At 27.7% G+C, this 17,544-nt stretch overlaps 3 protein-coding genes across 5 annotated transcripts; all 3 read right to left on the reverse strand.

The window, feature by feature from the left end:
• Positions 1 to 892: 892 nt before the first annotated feature.
• Positions 893 to 4,544, reverse strand: LOC127246809 (benzoate carboxyl methyltransferase-like). 3 transcript variants are annotated; one of them, XM_051268388.1, is made up of 5 exons: positions 4,310 to 4,544; positions 3,380 to 3,543; positions 3,130 to 3,274; positions 2,011 to 2,265; positions 893 to 1,314 (listed from the first exon to the last, which is right to left on the reverse strand). In XM_051268388.1, the coding sequence occupies exons 1-5, from the start codon at positions 4,391 to 4,393 to the stop codon at positions 937 to 939; spliced, it is 1,026 nt and encodes a 341-aa protein (XP_051124345.1). In that variant the 5' UTR covers positions 4,394 to 4,544; the 3' UTR covers positions 893 to 936. The 3 variants fall into 3 exon arrangements, with proteins under 3 accessions (XP_051124345.1, XP_051124344.1, XP_051124343.1); XM_051268387.1 differs by having other exon boundaries at positions 3,130 to 3,242; positions 3,324 to 3,543; XM_051268386.1 differs by having other exon boundaries at positions 3,130 to 3,543.
• A 3,842-nt stretch (positions 4,545 to 8,386) lies between these two features.
• LOC127246960 (benzoate carboxyl methyltransferase-like) lies at positions 8,387 to 12,867 on the reverse strand. Its single transcript, XM_051268635.1, has 4 exons — positions 12,042 to 12,867; positions 11,515 to 11,919; positions 9,427 to 9,681; positions 8,387 to 8,874 (listed from the first exon to the last, which is right to left on the reverse strand). Exons 1-4 carry the CDS (start codon positions 12,117 to 12,119, stop codon positions 8,497 to 8,499), a joined length of 1,116 nt encoding a protein of 371 aa, XP_051124592.1. The 5' UTR covers positions 12,120 to 12,867; the 3' UTR covers positions 8,387 to 8,496.
• Positions 12,868 to 13,933: 1,066 nt separating this feature from the next.
• LOC127246961 (pyrophosphate--fructose 6-phosphate 1-phosphotransferase subunit alpha-like) lies at positions 13,934 to 17,237 on the reverse strand. Its single transcript, XM_051268637.1, has 4 exons — positions 17,055 to 17,237; positions 16,453 to 16,531; positions 14,964 to 15,133; positions 13,934 to 14,480 (listed from the first exon to the last, which is right to left on the reverse strand). The coding sequence occupies exons 2-4, from the start codon at positions 16,466 to 16,468 to the stop codon at positions 14,352 to 14,354; spliced, it is 315 nt and encodes a 104-aa protein (XP_051124594.1). The 5' UTR covers positions 16,469 to 16,531; positions 17,055 to 17,237; the 3' UTR covers positions 13,934 to 14,351.
• Positions 17,238 to 17,544: the final 307 nt, after the last annotated feature.

Here is a 17,544-nt window from a genome sequence, read left to right on the forward strand (position 1 = left end):
GTTCATCTGTTTCTGGAATTAATTCTCATTACTTTTGAACTCAAATTGAATTTAGTAATATAATATATATTTGTGTGTTGTGACAAATATATTAACCTATTATATTGCCTTTGTTAGATACAACACCGCATCTAATGATGTTGCTCTCTCCTTTTATATACTCCTTTCGTCCCAGAAATAAGTATCCATTTGCTTTTTGCATGTAGTTTTAGAAATATTAGTATTATATTGGGATATAGTAGGAATAAAGTAGAAATGACCAATAAAGGTAATGGCATTTGTGTAATATATTGTAAGTTGTAAGGATATTTGTAACGTTAGGTAGATAGTACAGTTATGTGACGGACTAAAATGGAAAAATGGATACTTTTGTTATGGGACGGATGAAGTATTTATTTCCAGGAAACATTAGTGTGTTTGTTGTAGGGTTTGACTTTAATTCGAATGATAAAATTTTGAATTCAAATAATTATTTGACATTATATAAATAAGTGTTTATATGATCTTTCAAATATAAATTTAATATAATATTTGTTTTTTTTTTAGATTTTGTTTTATTTGTTAATAAAGAATAAAATGAAATGAAAACCTACAATCAAACATATACTTTATATACGAATGATGGTCCGGTAGTATAGGGGTTGGACGAGTGATCGTTGACGTCTCAGGTCACCTGCCATACATAATTTTGATTTTATATTACAAAAATTTGGAATATATATTACAAAACAGCGGTGATAATAAAATATAGACCAAAATTTTGATTTTTCGCAAAATGATATATACATGTATACATATGTGTATAGGTGAAGGAAACCTTCTTCGACAATTTTTTGTAATGCTATCAATCATAAAAACAAAATAATAATAATAATAATAATTTGAGAATAAACATCGTGTGTATAGAGATAAACATATTTCGATTGATTATGTAAGTCATTTTTTCGTCTTTCTACTGAGACAAACCGTCGTAATAAAGTACATTGGATCCTCTCTTGATAGATATTCTGCTAGTTTCTTTTCATACCTTTTGTATAAATCATCCATAATTGTATTCCCAAAATGTTTAGCAACTATTGGTTCTGTATAAGCCCTAATGAAATTCGACACTTTTTGCCCTAGCTTATATTTGTCCACTTCATCATACCGGTTGCCATAATCGTATCGTACATGTGCATCCCAATGAACTTTAAAACCCTCGACTTTTTCTAAATTAAATGATCCCTCGATCTTGATCAGTTCCTCAACTTCTTGTGTGCTCGGCTTGTATAGAGGTATGTTGAACGAATACAAATCCGCCTCCTTCACCGTCCCCTATATCAAGCCAAAATATATTAAAAAAAATTGAAATTTAGTATTCCATCTGTCCGTCTCTAAGGGCCACTTTTACTTTTACGTGTCATTGTACTTAACATTAAAAATATCATTATATTTGTATAATTTTTTGTATAAATGTTTTTCTATTAGTATTATAAGACACTGATGGAAGTAGTTTTGCAATTTTTTTATAGTTTGTACTATGTTTTGATATAATAATTAATATTCAAATATCAATACGAAAAAAAAATGTAAATGGAACTCTTAGAGTCGGACCACTACAAGAAAAAATCATTTTTGTAACAAAATTTTTTTGTCTCTAAATCTATTTTTTCCGTTACTAATGATATTAGAGACGGAAATAGGAATGTAATTACGTTAGCTACGTGAACCTTAGAGACAGAATTCCGTTACAAATATATTTTTTTTTTGTAGTGGACGAATATAATATTATTTTTTAATTAGTTATATCGTAAAAGATATATATAAAATAAAAAATAAATAAAAATCTTACTTCAACTTAAAATTGAACTGCATAAAATTAAAGCAATTTAAGCTCACCTCTACTAAGAGCTTTGGATATTCTCAAATTAGATAAATTAAATTTCGAGCTAATGAATCACATTCATGCAAACATGTACTAATTAAATTAAACTGTTTTTCTTAGAATTTAAATATTAATAATATTCTTACCTCATTAATCATTTCGACGAATGTATCTGCAAGAATGGTGAACTGCATGTAGTCGTCATGTAATAAGGAATCTTCGATACTTCGTCCCACAATAGTTAAAATCATATAACCTCCGGACATCATTTCTTCACTCCGTGACATAAGAAATGTCATAAAATCTCTTTGGTATTGCTTTTTATACGCGTCAATTACCTCTTGGGGACTTGTCATAGATATGCTAATGTTACTTTTATTGCTCGCCAAACCTTTGGGAACCTATAGTAGTTATCGATATTTAATTATATTTACTACAAAAAAATAATATATTTGTAATGAAAATGGGGGACGGTTGGTGTTAGTTATGTGAATTTAAGGACAGAAATATTGAAAAAAATGAATTTAGGAATAAAAAAAATTCGTTACAAAAATATTATTTTCTTGATTTGTACACCCCACCTCTTTTTTGTATTGAATATATATATAGTATGCAACAAATAAATTATGAAAAATACCCTTCACTCCCTGTCCTTTTAATATATATATATATAATTTTTCCATATATAATATACCAAAAAATAACTAGAATAAATGAAAACAATGCTAAAAATTTATGTAAGAATAAATTTGTTTGGGGTTTGAATTTTAGATTTAGGTTTTGAATAATTATTTAAAGTGATACAAATAAGTATTAATGTAATATTTTGAATATAAAATTAATTTTTAGCAAAATATAAGATTTACAAAAGAACTTAAAAAAGAAAAAAAAAATCTAATCAACACATAGAAGAAAGAAATAATTTTCGATGATTTTTTTAAGAGTGAAATATTATTAATTTTAAACAATACAAAAATGAATACTAGAATACATAATTGTTGTGTTTTACTTTAATTTTTTAATTTTGTAAAAAAATTAAAATATAACAACTCAAACAAGGAAAATTGAAATGATACAGAAAAGAATCAGTCTGGCATATTTTTATATAAAAATAATTGAACCGTCTATTTAAACAAAATGTCAATGATTCACAATTTAAAATATATTAAAATAAAAATTAAACCATATTAAAAACCGACTATACAACTTCACCCCTAAGTTTGGAAGCTAGTTACGCCGTTGTATATGGTAACATAAGAAATTACCTGAGACAACCATTGAAGACTATATGATGACCAAACAAAATTCAAACTTCCGCGCGGAAACAACCTTCCATAGAAAGAACCGGGCAAAGCCAACACGATGCACCTCGGCGTCCCTTGTCCAATGTTGTCATTAACATTGTCGAGCCTATGATAGAATTCGGGCAACATGTGAAACAAGTTTTTAAAATCATTACCGGGAAGATCATTCAAAAATACTTGGAATTCAATGTTGTCGCGATCTGAGTCACACAAGCCTCGGATTATTTCGATGACACGGGAGATGACGAGGAGGGTGTTAGGACCCGAAGAACATCCCAAATCCGCCATTGTGAAGCATTTGGAGAAGCCGGGGTCGAGTGACATCTTTTTTAGAACTTCTTCTAAAAGATGCCATGTTTTCATAATCCCGATTCTCTACATCCATATATGTATAAAGGAAGGTGATTAATTGTAATGTGTATGTAAACAAAGAGGGAAGTGGTGAACAAAATATTTAAAATTCAAAAATATTAGCATTTGAATCAAAACGAAATTTTAAATTTGGTTCGAATTGAATATTTTATAAGTTTTAAATTTTCGGATTGAAATACTAAAAATTCAAACTAATCTGAAATTTAAAATATAACTCTCTCCCGCGTAAATATAACTATTTGCTTTATATATATAAATTTTAGTATATTAGTATTTTAGAAGTAATAATACAATCAAATGAAAAGGACAAATTTTGTTTTCAAACTCATTTACTTTATAATGATTTTATTTATAATATTGTGTAAAATATAAAATTATTCTTTATTAAAGTAAAAGTATAATTACTAAAGAGTAAACATCCAAGTTGAAAATAGAGTATATTGATATATTTTATTATATATATTTAATATTTTAATTAAAATATAATGTTTAAATAAAAAACTTCGAAATTATTAATTATATTTATTTTATTTATTATATATTAATATTATCATAAAATTTAAAAATGATAAAAGAAAATTAGACTTATTATTATTATTATTATCCAATCTAGCCTCAAACGAGTATGAGATTGGCCCAGTATAATCAAGTTTACATGAACCAGGTCGCCGGACTAGCTTATAAAATAGTTTAGGTTGACCTGAAACCGTTCGACTTTTATTCCAAGTCTAATTGAACCGGGCCGGAAACTCGAGTTGTGGATACTTACTGGATTGAGAGAATTGTTGGCATAACTAAAAGCACCATTTCCTACGTTCATGTGCAGCACATTCACAACATCAACACCTTCCATTAATTCTTGATCCTCTACAAAATATCTATATATATATATATATATATATTTCTATCTTCTCACACTACCACGATAAACTCCTCTCTCTCTCTCTCTCTCTCTCTCTCTCTCTCTCTCTCTCTCTCTCTCTCTCTGTCTATATATATATATATATATGTGTTATGTGATATATGTATAAATTTGGTACAATCCTTTGATCCCATATTTATAGAGCCAGCCAACACTAAGGCAATACCGATTTACTAGATATATTTAATTTAATTGTCCAACATATATATATATATATATATTTCATATCCGGATAAAATCAAATAAGAAAAATAAATTGAGTTTGCGATTTTTTAAGAAATTTTAATAATATAGTTTATTTTTAAAATATTTGTATATTAAAAAAAATTCGGACTCCCCACCACCCCCCAAAAAAAATAAAAAATTCAACTATTACTAACATTATATATATTGTAAATATGTGTACATGATTGAATTATTTTGGATTCTGAGTTTTTACACCTAACTTGTCACACAAATATCTTTTATTTCTTCGTCTCAATGAAGAGGAGAAGGATGGATTTGTTCTTTGATTTTATTCAATGAATTTTCTACCTTGTCAAAATTACGATTTAGGTTTCTATTACATTTGTAGATTTCGAAGAAAGCTTCTTTTTACATCTTCAATTTCAAATATAAGAGAACTTAGAAGAAAATTTAGAGAGTGCTCGACTGAATGCCAGAGCCAGTCTCGACTTTCAAAGCAAAATTTGGAGATATAAGAATAATTGAACCCATGATATTACAACTATAAATCCACACTCACACCACTAAACTATATCTTTTTTAATATTTGACAAATAAGTATCAAATAAATTATATAAGATAAATATATAATAGATCTACTATTTATATTAAATCTGAGCAGAGTGTTTAAGGTTTAAATGCTAGAAAATAAAAGGAGATATAAATACTAACAAGTTACATATGACTTTAAAAGTATGTATATTCTCACCATACATAAGAAGTGAACTTTTATGAATAGAATTTTAATAAATATAATATTATATTAGTTGATAGTAAAAAAAATAAAAATATTATAAAAAGTATATGAATAAGTTAATAAGATAAAAAAAAAAAAAAAATTGAATAACTCGAATTTGTAAATATTGGTTGCATATGTATAGATAAGTAGAATATTATAAAGGTATAAATTAAGAAATATATATGAATTATTTATTATAAATAAAAGATGCATATTTTTTTGTGAACAAATAAAAAAAAAAACATATATAGATTTGATCGACATATAAGTATATATATTTGTTTTTAAAGTCAAAATTACAAATCTATTCTTAATTAATTACAATTTTTAAATTTAAAAGCTAATTGAATTTTAATCAAAACATTATTGAATAAGTAACAAAGTCCAATTTTGCAAGTGCATACTCACTCTAATTAATTATATATTAACATATTGTTGGAAGATTATATATAATACAATTATTTAATTACTTTTATCAATTTAAATTTTTAGATAAAATAATTATATAATATAGTATCAAAACAAAAAATGACGCGAATTTATACTACTAAATATATTATATTTCAAAACTAATTTTAGATACATTATAAATAGGAGTTATATTTCAAATTTCGTTTTAAATAGAAAATCTAAATATGTCATGCAATCTTCCTTAAAATTTATGACTAATAATAGCTTGCATGTTATATTTCGAAATTAATTTTAAATAAAAAGATTCGGTGTATTCATACCTTTTAATAAAATTTTATTTAGCGGAAAATTTTACATAGTCACGTATCATATGTGCTTGTAGTTATATTTCTAAATTAATTTTAAATAAACAAAATTCAAGAAATTCAAGTATGTTTATATATAACTTTTCATGAAATATTCTTACATGCCATATTTATGTAATAGTAGATTAATGCTGTCAAAATATCATATCAATATTTTACGTGTTGTATTTCAAATTTTATTTTAAGTAGAAATATCAAATATGTCCACAGTTTTCTTTGAAATCTTATAATTGCTATCAATGTAATTTATTTTTTAAAAAAAAAAATTATTGAGTTTGATTTATTTATTTATGATGATTTTATTATATATATATATATAAATACATAAATTTTGGTGTACGTATTCAAATCTAAGTTGGATTGAATTTTTTTTATAGTCGAATTAAGATATAATCAAATTTGATTTGGCTATCGAGTTTAATGATATTAGTTGACCGACTCATTGACATATCTACTTGTGTAGCTTGGCTATATTATTTATGATGGGAGATTTTGATAATAATTTTGTTATTTTAATTATATATATATATAAAATAAATCAAATAATTATTTATTTATTATATAACACTAAAATTTGATTTTATATTTAAAATAATCGTACCAACGCATATTTATATTATATCAAATAAATATTTCAATGTAAAATTTTACTGGCATTACAAATAAACACACCCCTAAGTTTCTATCAATATGTTTCCCATTTTATTTCAAATTGATTTTAATTAGAAAATTCAAACTTTTTGATGATTGTAAGTGAAATCTTATCTCCGTATATTATAAATATAGCCAAAATTGATTTTAAATAGAAAATTTAGGACTGCGGTGACCATGATGATCGGTCAAACCAACTATAAATGGCAAATGCATATTTGCATATAATACAACATAATGCTGCATCATATACAGAAGTATGTGTTCTATAGATTATATATTTTACTTTCTCCGTCCTCTCTAATTTGTCTTATTTAACTTAGACACGAAGTTTTACATATTGTGCAATTAATAAGCAATTAAAAAATATATTAGTAAAAATAATTATAGATTAAAATTAAGATGACTAAATAGTTTAATTAAAATAAAAAAGAAATTATAAAGTATGAATTTTAAGATATGATTAAAGTGTATAATTATATTTCCAAAAAAATAAAATGACAAATTATGTGGGATAGATGAAAAAAAAAAAAAAAAAAAGTAGACAAATTGAGTGGAACTGAAATTAATAATATATATCATACTATATCATATGTCATCAAAATATAAATGGTATATATATATATATATTTTTTTAATGACGTGGGAATCCGCAACCGCTATCCGAAAGTGCGCACTGAGTAAACCTCTGGCCGAATCTAATACCTTGCAAACTAAGCCAGACATGCAAGTCATGCTAAGCGAACCATGTGTGGCAGGTGACCTGAGGCATCGAGGGTTTGAACCCATGACTTCACGATTACAAGTCCAACCCCCAATTAACACTGAATTTGTATGTGACATCGAGCATGTGTCGTCTATCTTGTATGTACATATCAAGTCAACACTAAACTTATTTGACCCAATTAACATACTAACCGAAGCAGAAATTTCAAATATATCCATAAATTTCAGTGAAATATTACATTGAATTAATGTTTGTCCCCGTGGGTATTCCTTTTTGTGATTAATTTTAGATTTTAATTTTGAATCATAAGTTTGAACATGATAAAGTTGTCAATGAGTTTCCATAAAATATCAATTAAAGTTGTCATAATATCCTATCAATAGCTTTATATTGCAAAATAATTTTAAATAGGAAATCCCAATATGCTTATATTTTTTTAGTAAAATCTTATCTAGAGCAGAGCTATATATTTTATCTAAAGGATATTTTTTTAAAAAAATCTTTATTTAATTAAATATTCAAATCAACATATTTAAGTTGAAATATACACACATTTTTAGAATGTTCGTAACTAAATTTTAGTAAATTTCACATATACTTAAGGTTTAATTGTTTGATTTTGATATGAGTTTGAATTTTTTTTACTTGAATTTTAAAAAATATATATATATTTATTAAGAATCTGGCATAATAAATAATATTGATTTGCATGGGTTCAAAATAAGAAACAAACCAACCCTCAAAATCATGCCTAAGCAAAGGCAAAAGAAGTTTGACAATTTTCTACAATGATCTATATATAATAAAATTAAAATTTCGAGAATGAATAAATTAAGGGCAAGCAAAAATATATTGAAACTTAAATAGATGCAATCTTAGTATGGTTTTTAAACATTCGATCAAGTATATATGTAAGTCATTTTTTTGCTTTTCGACTCAAACAAAGCATCATAATAAAGTAGACGGGATCCTCTTTGGATAGATACTCAGCTAGTTTCATTCCATACCTTTTGTATAATTCGTCCACAATTGCATCTCCAAAATGGTTTGCGACAACCGGTTCAGTATAAGCCCTAATGAAAATCGACACTTGTTCTCCTAATGTGTATGTATCCACTTTGTCATACCGATTTCCACAACCATCCCGGACATGTTCATCCCAATAAACTTGAAAACCCTCGAGTTTTTCTAAATTAAATGAACCCTCGATCAAGATCAGTTCTTCCACTTCTTGTGTGGTCGGTGTGTATATAGGCAAGTTGAATGAATACAACTCGGCCTCCTTCACAAGCCCCTGTATCAAGCCAAAAATGAAAACTTGGAATTTGATATATGTTTAAGCTAAATTTATTTTAAGGCAAAATTATTCATAATTTATATGTAGTTTTGAAACACAGCGTAAATTATCCATCTACTTTATATATTGTATGACGTCCCATTATACTTTTAAAAATATTGTATGAAATGTCTTTTTACATTTTTTGTGTGATGAGAATGTGATTTCAGCTATATTTTTTGTATGACGAACATTCATATAATATTCTAAAAGTATAAGGTGTATCAGGCAATTTTTAAAATATATGAAAATTTTAAGCTGAATTTGAAAATCAGATAGGAGTTATGGACAATTTGGCTTAAATTTAATTATCTCATTAAAAAAAACTTTAGCAACTTTTTTTCAAAAAATAAATTAAATTAAATTGAACTACATGAAACTCAAACAATTGAAGCTCACCTTAGCTTTACTAAGAGCTTTGGCTTCTAAAAGCTAATGAATTGTATTCTTACAAAGATGTATTGAATTTTTAACTATTTAATTATAATTTGAAGATCTAAATATTCTTACCTCATTAGCCATATCAACAAGTGTATTTGCAAGAATGGTAAAATGCATGCACTCTTCGTGTAATGAGATATCTTCGACCGTTCTTCCCACAAAAGTCAAAACCATGTAACCTCCGGGCATCATTTCTTCACTCCGCGATATGAGAAACGTCATGAAATCTCTCTTGTATTGCCTTGCATATGCGTCGATTACCTCTTGGGGACTCGTCATAGACATGTGAATGTTATTTCTATTGCTCTCCAATCTTTCCGGAACCTATAACAATTACCAACAAGATTTCACAAAAATGCAACATGGTAAATTAATTGAGTTACCATCATTTGAAAATAAACTTTCAAAAATAATAATATTTTTGAAGTCCCTTCAAAATTTTGGAGATGGGTATAGATTTCTCCTCTGTCACTTAACAATCTATCCATTTTTTTATTTTTGTCCATCTCATAACAAAGTATTCTTTTCCTTTTTTTTTTAATAATTGTACTATTTACTTAATATTATAAATACCCTTTCAATTTACAATATATTACACAAATGTCATTACTTTTATTTCTACTTTATCCCAATATAATACTAATATTTCTAAAACTCCGTGCAAAAAGTAAATTGATATATAGATATGAGATGGAGGGAGTATATAATATATATCATATTGATAAAAACTTTGGGTTTGTTTGTTTAGTTTTTTCATTTGAAGAATTCTTTTTATGTGATGTATAGAGAATGATGTCGCTAATATAAAAAATAATATTTTATATTAAATGTTGATTTTTGTAAAAATATATATATTGAAAATCGTATCGAACAAAATTTCTTAGGCAAACAAACCCTTTATTAATTGTTGCTTTATATATTATTGGATATATTGTCTATAGATGTCAATCGGTTTCACACCTATTTGATGTTGCATAAATTTGATTATATCAACTATGATCTCTTCATTCATATGTTTATTGCAGCTTCACGACATACTAAATACACAAGTATAAAATATTGATTTATAATATACAAAACATTTGAATTTTAATCAATTTGAACCTAATAATTTTAGAGGTTTATATTTTGGTTTGTGTTTTGGTTTATATTTTGGTTTGTATAATAATTCGATCTGATATTTAATTAAAATAAAATAAAATAAAGTATTTTATTTTTAATGTACAATGGCATAGTAACAAAAAAAAATGCTAAAAAGTTAGTCTTTGTGATTTATTATTTTTAAAAAAAATGAATTAAATGTAATTTCTAAGCAAAAATAATATATTTTTATAGAAAGTTTTGAAAATTATAATAGAAAAGTTCAAAGTAAAAAGAGAAAAGTGTTCATTGTTATTATTATTATTATTATAAATCTCATAATGTAGTAGAATTTAATAACTCTGCTTTTATAGAGTAGATGGCAATATACTATACAAGTCTATTTTTAATAAAATCTGATCGTTAATAATAAATTTATTAAATTTATGGAAGAATGTTAATTACCTAAAGCTTCTCTAAAAGCAGCTCTTCTTTTCTTTTCCTTTGTTTTTTCCAAAAAAAAAAAAAAAAAACTTTAAAACACATACATTTGTCTCACAAACGGTTCTTTTATTATGTAAAAGCAACACTCGAAATTAAGTATATATGATTGAAACTAACTATTAGTTAAATGTGTTGCTCAATCTAAAGTTTAACTATAGATAAAAAATTAAGTTGAGAAAATATTTGAATTGAATTTTGTATTTAAATAATATTTGATTTGATATTTTATAAAAATATATATATATATATAACTATAAATACAGCGTAGAAAACACAAACACAAACATAAATATAAGCAATTAAGCATAAACACATATATAAAAGTTAAAAGGTTTGATTTTTGATAGGGTTTCATGAGTTTTGATTCAAGTAGTTAAGTGGTAGATTGATAGTCTAAAGTTGTATTGTCTACAATTTAGTAGATATATTTTGGATGATAATAGTATAGTATATATATTAGACCTAAATTGCTATCTCTAGCATAGAATTATAGATAATTTGAAATAGGTTAATATACAATGATCAACCAAGCAATATAATAATTTTCAAAGTTAATTAAACAAATTAAATTACCTGAGACAACCATTGAAGGCTATAAGAAGACCAAACAAAATTCATACTCTCGCGAGGAAACAATCTTCCGTAGAAAGAACCGGGCAAACCCGACACAAAGCACCTCGTCCCTCGGCCCATGTTGTCCTTAGAATTGTCGAGTTTATGGTAGAAGTCGGGCAACATGCTAAAGAGGTTGTTGAAGTCATTGTCGGGAAGATCATTCAAGAACACTTGAAACTCGATGGAGTCGACACATAGGGCTCGGATGATTTCGATGACACGGGAGGTGACGAGGAGGGTGTTGGGCCCCGACGAACATCCCAAGTCTGCCATTCTAAATAAGCACTTGGAGAAGCCAGGGTCGAGTGACACCATTTTTAGGGTTTCCTCTAGAATGTGCCATGTTTTCAAGATCCCAAGCTTCTGCGTCCATCCATTTGTTAATAATTTGTATCATGTGTGTAAAGACAGATGATCAATGATGTGTACATATATATATATATATATAGATAGATAGAGAGAGAGAGAGAGAGAGAGAGGATGACCTGATTGAGAGAATTGGTGGCATAGCTAGAAGAACCATTTCCTATGTTCATATGCAGATTCATAACACCGCCTGTCATTCTTGATCTACAATTTATGTTTCTTTTTCTATCTTCTCACACTACCACAAGATAACTCTCTTTCTCTATATATAAGAAATCTGATATATATATATATATATATATTCAAATTTTGCAGCTCATACATATCAATATCATATACACTCACAGTACATAGCAATTAATTAATTAATTGTATAATTTACTGGTTATTATTATTATTATTATTATTATTATTATTATTATTATTTGATTCTTATTTTCATTTGAATTTATTCATTAATAAATATGCATTATCTCTCTCTCTCCCACAGAAACGAACAAAGCTTACCCAATGCGGCAATGCTCAATAAAATGAAGTAATTAAAGTAGGTATGTTTGTTTGGGGGTTTGGATTTTGAGTTGGAATTTGAATAGTAAAAATTTTGAATTTGAATAGTTGTATGATGTGATATAGATGTGATATAAATAGGTGATGATGTGATGTTTTGAATGTAAAATTGATTTTTAGTATAATTTAAAAAATAAAAAATAGGTGTTTGATTTGATGTTTTTGAAGGGAAAATTTTGGATGAATAGTGAGATTTGGACCAAATCTCTCAACCGAACACACGTGATGGCTATTGGATTTAACCTATTGGCTTTTGTTAGATACGTGCAACAACACCACATCTAATCTAATGTTGTTGGCTAGCTAAATTTTAGGATTGAAAATTAATTCAACCTAAACTCTACTAATCTGTTTACTTGGCCACTATTTTAAAGAAAAATATATTATTTTATTTTACAAAACAAGTCACTATTTAAATAAAAAGTAAAATCTCAAGTAAACAACCCACAATTCTTTAGTTGCATTGGTTTTTACCTAGCTAACTAACACGTATATAAATTAATTGAAAATTAAAATTGCCGGCTTCCTAATAGTGGAAGCAATAAACTGTGTTAAAAATATGGACTATATAATAAATCAATCAATCAAAACTCATTCAAGATTACTTGTATAAAATTAAATTTAATATATGAATAGCACTGATTATGTCATAAACAGATATATTTGTTCAAATGACAGCCATACATATATATATATATATATTTATACTGTTGGATCAACAGAAAATTTAAAGATCAAATCTTGAAATAAGAATTCAACATAGCCTCCTCAGAAATGATAATCATCTTAAATTTGGTTCCATGCCAATAGCCGGCCAGTGACACAAGTATTAGGAGTATTCTATTTGCAAATTTCATGCAATGAGTACAAACACATAACCATCGATTCAATTACAATATTTAAAAGATTGCATTAAAAATCTATTTCTATACAAAACATCAAATCACATACTTATTTACATTAGATCAAATACCTATTATTTATTTAATTTTTTACTATTCCCATAAATCTCCAAAACTCCACTAGATTTGTTCACCCAATAATTTTTTAATGACACAATTTTAGACAAATATTAATAAAAAAATATAATATATATAGACATCCACATAATTTAAATAATATATATTATATTCTCTCACAAAAAGTCACTAATTTAACACAAATTATTATTTTTCTATTTTATGTTCAATTCTATATACCTAACATAAAAATAAAAATAAAAAAAGAAAAAAAAATACTTCAAACTAAGACATTAAACAAACAAACTTATAGTTTTGTCTTTCATATATGGTCGATATTGTCGTATAAATTTCTACGAGCATATTTTGATCGCATATTATCCCAAAATTGAGAGATCAAATGACTAGAAGTTCTCAGTGTGAAAAGTATCTTATGATACTTTATAAAAATTAAAATACTGCCTTGCAAAATTACAAGACAAACATAATAATCATATAGCACATGCATATGTATATATATCAAATCATTACAATTTTTAATGCTAACAGATGGTTTTGAAAAATGAAGGGAGTTATTACCAAACTAAGATTATTTTATGGAAAAGATTCAGCCATATTAAGCATAAGACATCTCATATAGCACAACCAACACCACATTTACATATTATTTACCTAGAAATTCAATTTGAGTGGAATTTTACCTGCATATTTTAATAAAATTCATTCAAAAAAATATATCCATAACTTAAACTCAAATACTTGATAAGATTAATTGAACAACAAACCTCTCCATTTGCATGATTTGTGTTCAGTTAATCTCCCACAGAATCATACCTTCAAATTTCTCAAGGGCTCGTACACAGGGGATTGTATAAGGGCAATTGCACACATGTCCCGGAGGTTTTAAAGCGAGGCATGCAATATCGCCGGTTTGGAAGATATTGCAGACAATGTCTCAAAAAGCGACGATATTGAGGTCAAAGCCATATCCAGCATTTCCGGCGAGCAACCTGGCCTTGTAATTTTCTTCACCTGCAAAAGAACATGCAGTAGACCTAAGCATTAGCAAAATGTTTTAATTAGTATTTGATTGATTGTAAATTTGTAATATCTATCTTAACTGTCGGATCAATTTTTAATAAGTATATATTCAAAGGGAATTATGGGGACTTATGATAAATTTTTGTTTACCGTTGTTTTCTATGATTTAATCACTCAATTTTCGTAAAAGGAACATCACAGTCAATCATTATTTCACCTCCAAACTAACAAAACCAATAGTCACAAATGGTGAAAAAATGTAAACAAACTTCTTAGTAATAATGTATACATTTGTGTATAATACAATGCTTCGTACCAAAATGAAGAATCTTGTTGTGAACACTTTTAACTTGTTCTCCTTACCTCTTCTCAATCTCTATTATCTCCCTCTACATTTCTAAATACCTCTATTTTCTAATTCTATTCAAGAGTTATATGTATTTCATTACATTAAGTGATAACATGCATACATACCTGGCTGACGTAAATCTGAAACTGCTTAAACCGTTCGATGTAATCTTGATCAATTAAGCTACAATGCTGTTCATTATTATTAAGCAGTAGCATTTTGTTGGACTGTATGCATTCATTCATATCTTTTCCAATCTTTGTCGAGCCCATGCAGTTAGAAAAAAGCAAGAATACTGAAAAACAAAAAGAAAGAAAAATCAGCCACAAATCAACAGACATTAGTGAACACAAAAAACGCAATTGATATAGCTGCGGGAAACACCACCCAACTACAGCCTGACTCCCTAACTTAACTTTCTTTGTTTGCACCGAAAACCCTCTCTGTTCTTTTTGCTCCCGAAATCTCTCTTTAAATTCAAATGCCATTCACAACAAAACATCTAAACTATTACATGAACAATTATAATTAGGTGAAAAAAAACATCATAGGATTGAATCCAGCAAGAACATCACATATGCCTCATCACAGTCTAAAGTCGTAAAATTGAACATATATTTCTGCATATTTTAGGCATCTAGTATTCAGATTCAGCTTAAGATGCACCCTCTTGAGTAAGAAGTGAAAACGAGGAGTATACTAGCAAGGAGCTAGTGCCTCTGCAAACAAGTATAGACTCGACAATAAATAGAGCACTCTTTGAATCGGTTATAGAAAAACTATAGCCAAAAAGAAAGTTCCTTGCCACCCTGAGCACTGTGCTTGGCAAGAAATTCTGCAAGATGTAAAATCAAGTTGCCATTTTTTCTACTTAAACATTTTCTTCAAAGAATTGGCAGGTATTATTTATATGCTCTTAAGATAATATCTATATTGTCTCATCCCAGATAAATGTGTTAGCACACAAAGAAACAATAAACCAGAAAGTTGCACTTTTGCCACTTAGTCAACGATTTAAAAACCCAAACCTAAGTAATCCACCAAATATAGACGATCAAAACTGCACAAAATAATATTATATTGATATACATAGCACTTCACTCGTATCTACGTTCTGCATATGCAAATCAAAATCTTAGAGCTGTTCCACTGGCAAAATCACCAACGGAGGCTGCAAACTCTTGAGAATAATTATATCAAATAAAAGCGTCCAATGCAAACTAGAAAAAGAATTACACAATTTATGATAGGAGTTGTGACTCAAAAGTTCAAAATAAATAAATGAATAAGTTTCCAAATAGATGGCTCAAATGATGATGCAATAAAAGAAAAAATGAGCACAAAAAGAGAATGGTTTCAGGAAAGCAACACCCAAACAACCATGTTCGAGGGCATTGACAGCTATGTTTGGTGCAAGGGACAGCAGACAAATGCCAGGCAGGCTCCATTAACGATGTATGTAGAGATCAATTCAGATTCTAGTCATTCAATATAAAGCACTATGAAGAAAATTTAAGTTGGAAGTCCATAGAAACCAGTAAATGTGATCTAACACAAGAAAGTTAATGTGAGAAAACTCCACTGATGTTCAAGTGTTAAACACCAAAAACGAACCCGAGAGAGACTCCATACATGCACTTGTTAAGTCCTCTTCATTTAAGCTCGGTAACCCCCCTGTCCACTCTCCAAATCTCTAGAGAAAATCATTCAAGAAGGCTCATCTAAGCAAATAACTTCATTTATAAACACAAACTACGTAGTGATATGGCTGCAACAGTGGATTGGAGCTATCAAATTCAACAACCACTTCTTCCAAATCGTAATTTTGTTAAATTTGATGGTTAGCCTGGACCGAAAGATGGAAGCAAAATGAGAAATAAGAAGCTCTCTTATCTACCTATATCCATAGACGAAGTATATTGCCCAAATAGGCGATAACTCTTCCATTTATCTTAACAAGTAGCCATTATAAAAGGTTGCTTTGGATCCAAAACCTCAATTATCAAAAACCATTAATCTCTTGCTTAAATATACACTACAAGCATCAAATTAATCATATGTTATATATAATTCTTTCAAAACTTCCACATAAACCAATGCTATGATACCGCTTAATTCCAACAAGTCAGACACAAACACAAACTTAAAGCATACAAAACAAGAGGAGTGAGTGTAACTGTGTAAGTGAAGCAGCAGTAGCAGATTGAAACAATTACTTGGGATTCAGCAGGCTGGCACTCGAATTGGCGCGATTTGTTGATTAATTATAGAGTAGTGAAACGATTACTTGATTGCGCAGGGCACAAGCAGAAGCTGATGCACACTCGGCGTTGCCTTGCCACTGCCTGCAGAATGGGAACCGCAAGTTGAGTTGGGATATTTGTATCTATGTGAACTACTTTCAATGAATTTTGGTCTGTCTAGCTGCGTGTTTTTTTAGTATTATTTTTTTTAAACGAAGCAGCGGTGAGATGAGATATTTTAATTAAAAAATAATAAATATTAATAATAATAATAATAATGGGTCTACTTTGGTTTATATTTTCTAGATTTTACAGTAATATTTATCATTAATTTTAGGCAGAACAATGATTAAATGTGAGATATATGATTATAATTTTTATTGATAAAATTATACTTTCTTCTTCGTTCCAAAATTAAAATTATAGTATTAGTTGCATTGGACACGGATAAAAAATATACCTA

Source organism: Andrographis paniculata, unplaced genomic scaffold (genome assembly GCF_009805555.1).
Source record: "Andrographis paniculata isolate CXL003 unplaced genomic scaffold, ASM980555v1 Contig30END, whole genome shotgun sequence".
NCBI lineage: Eukaryota > Viridiplantae > Streptophyta > Magnoliopsida > Lamiales > Acanthaceae > Andrographis > Andrographis paniculata.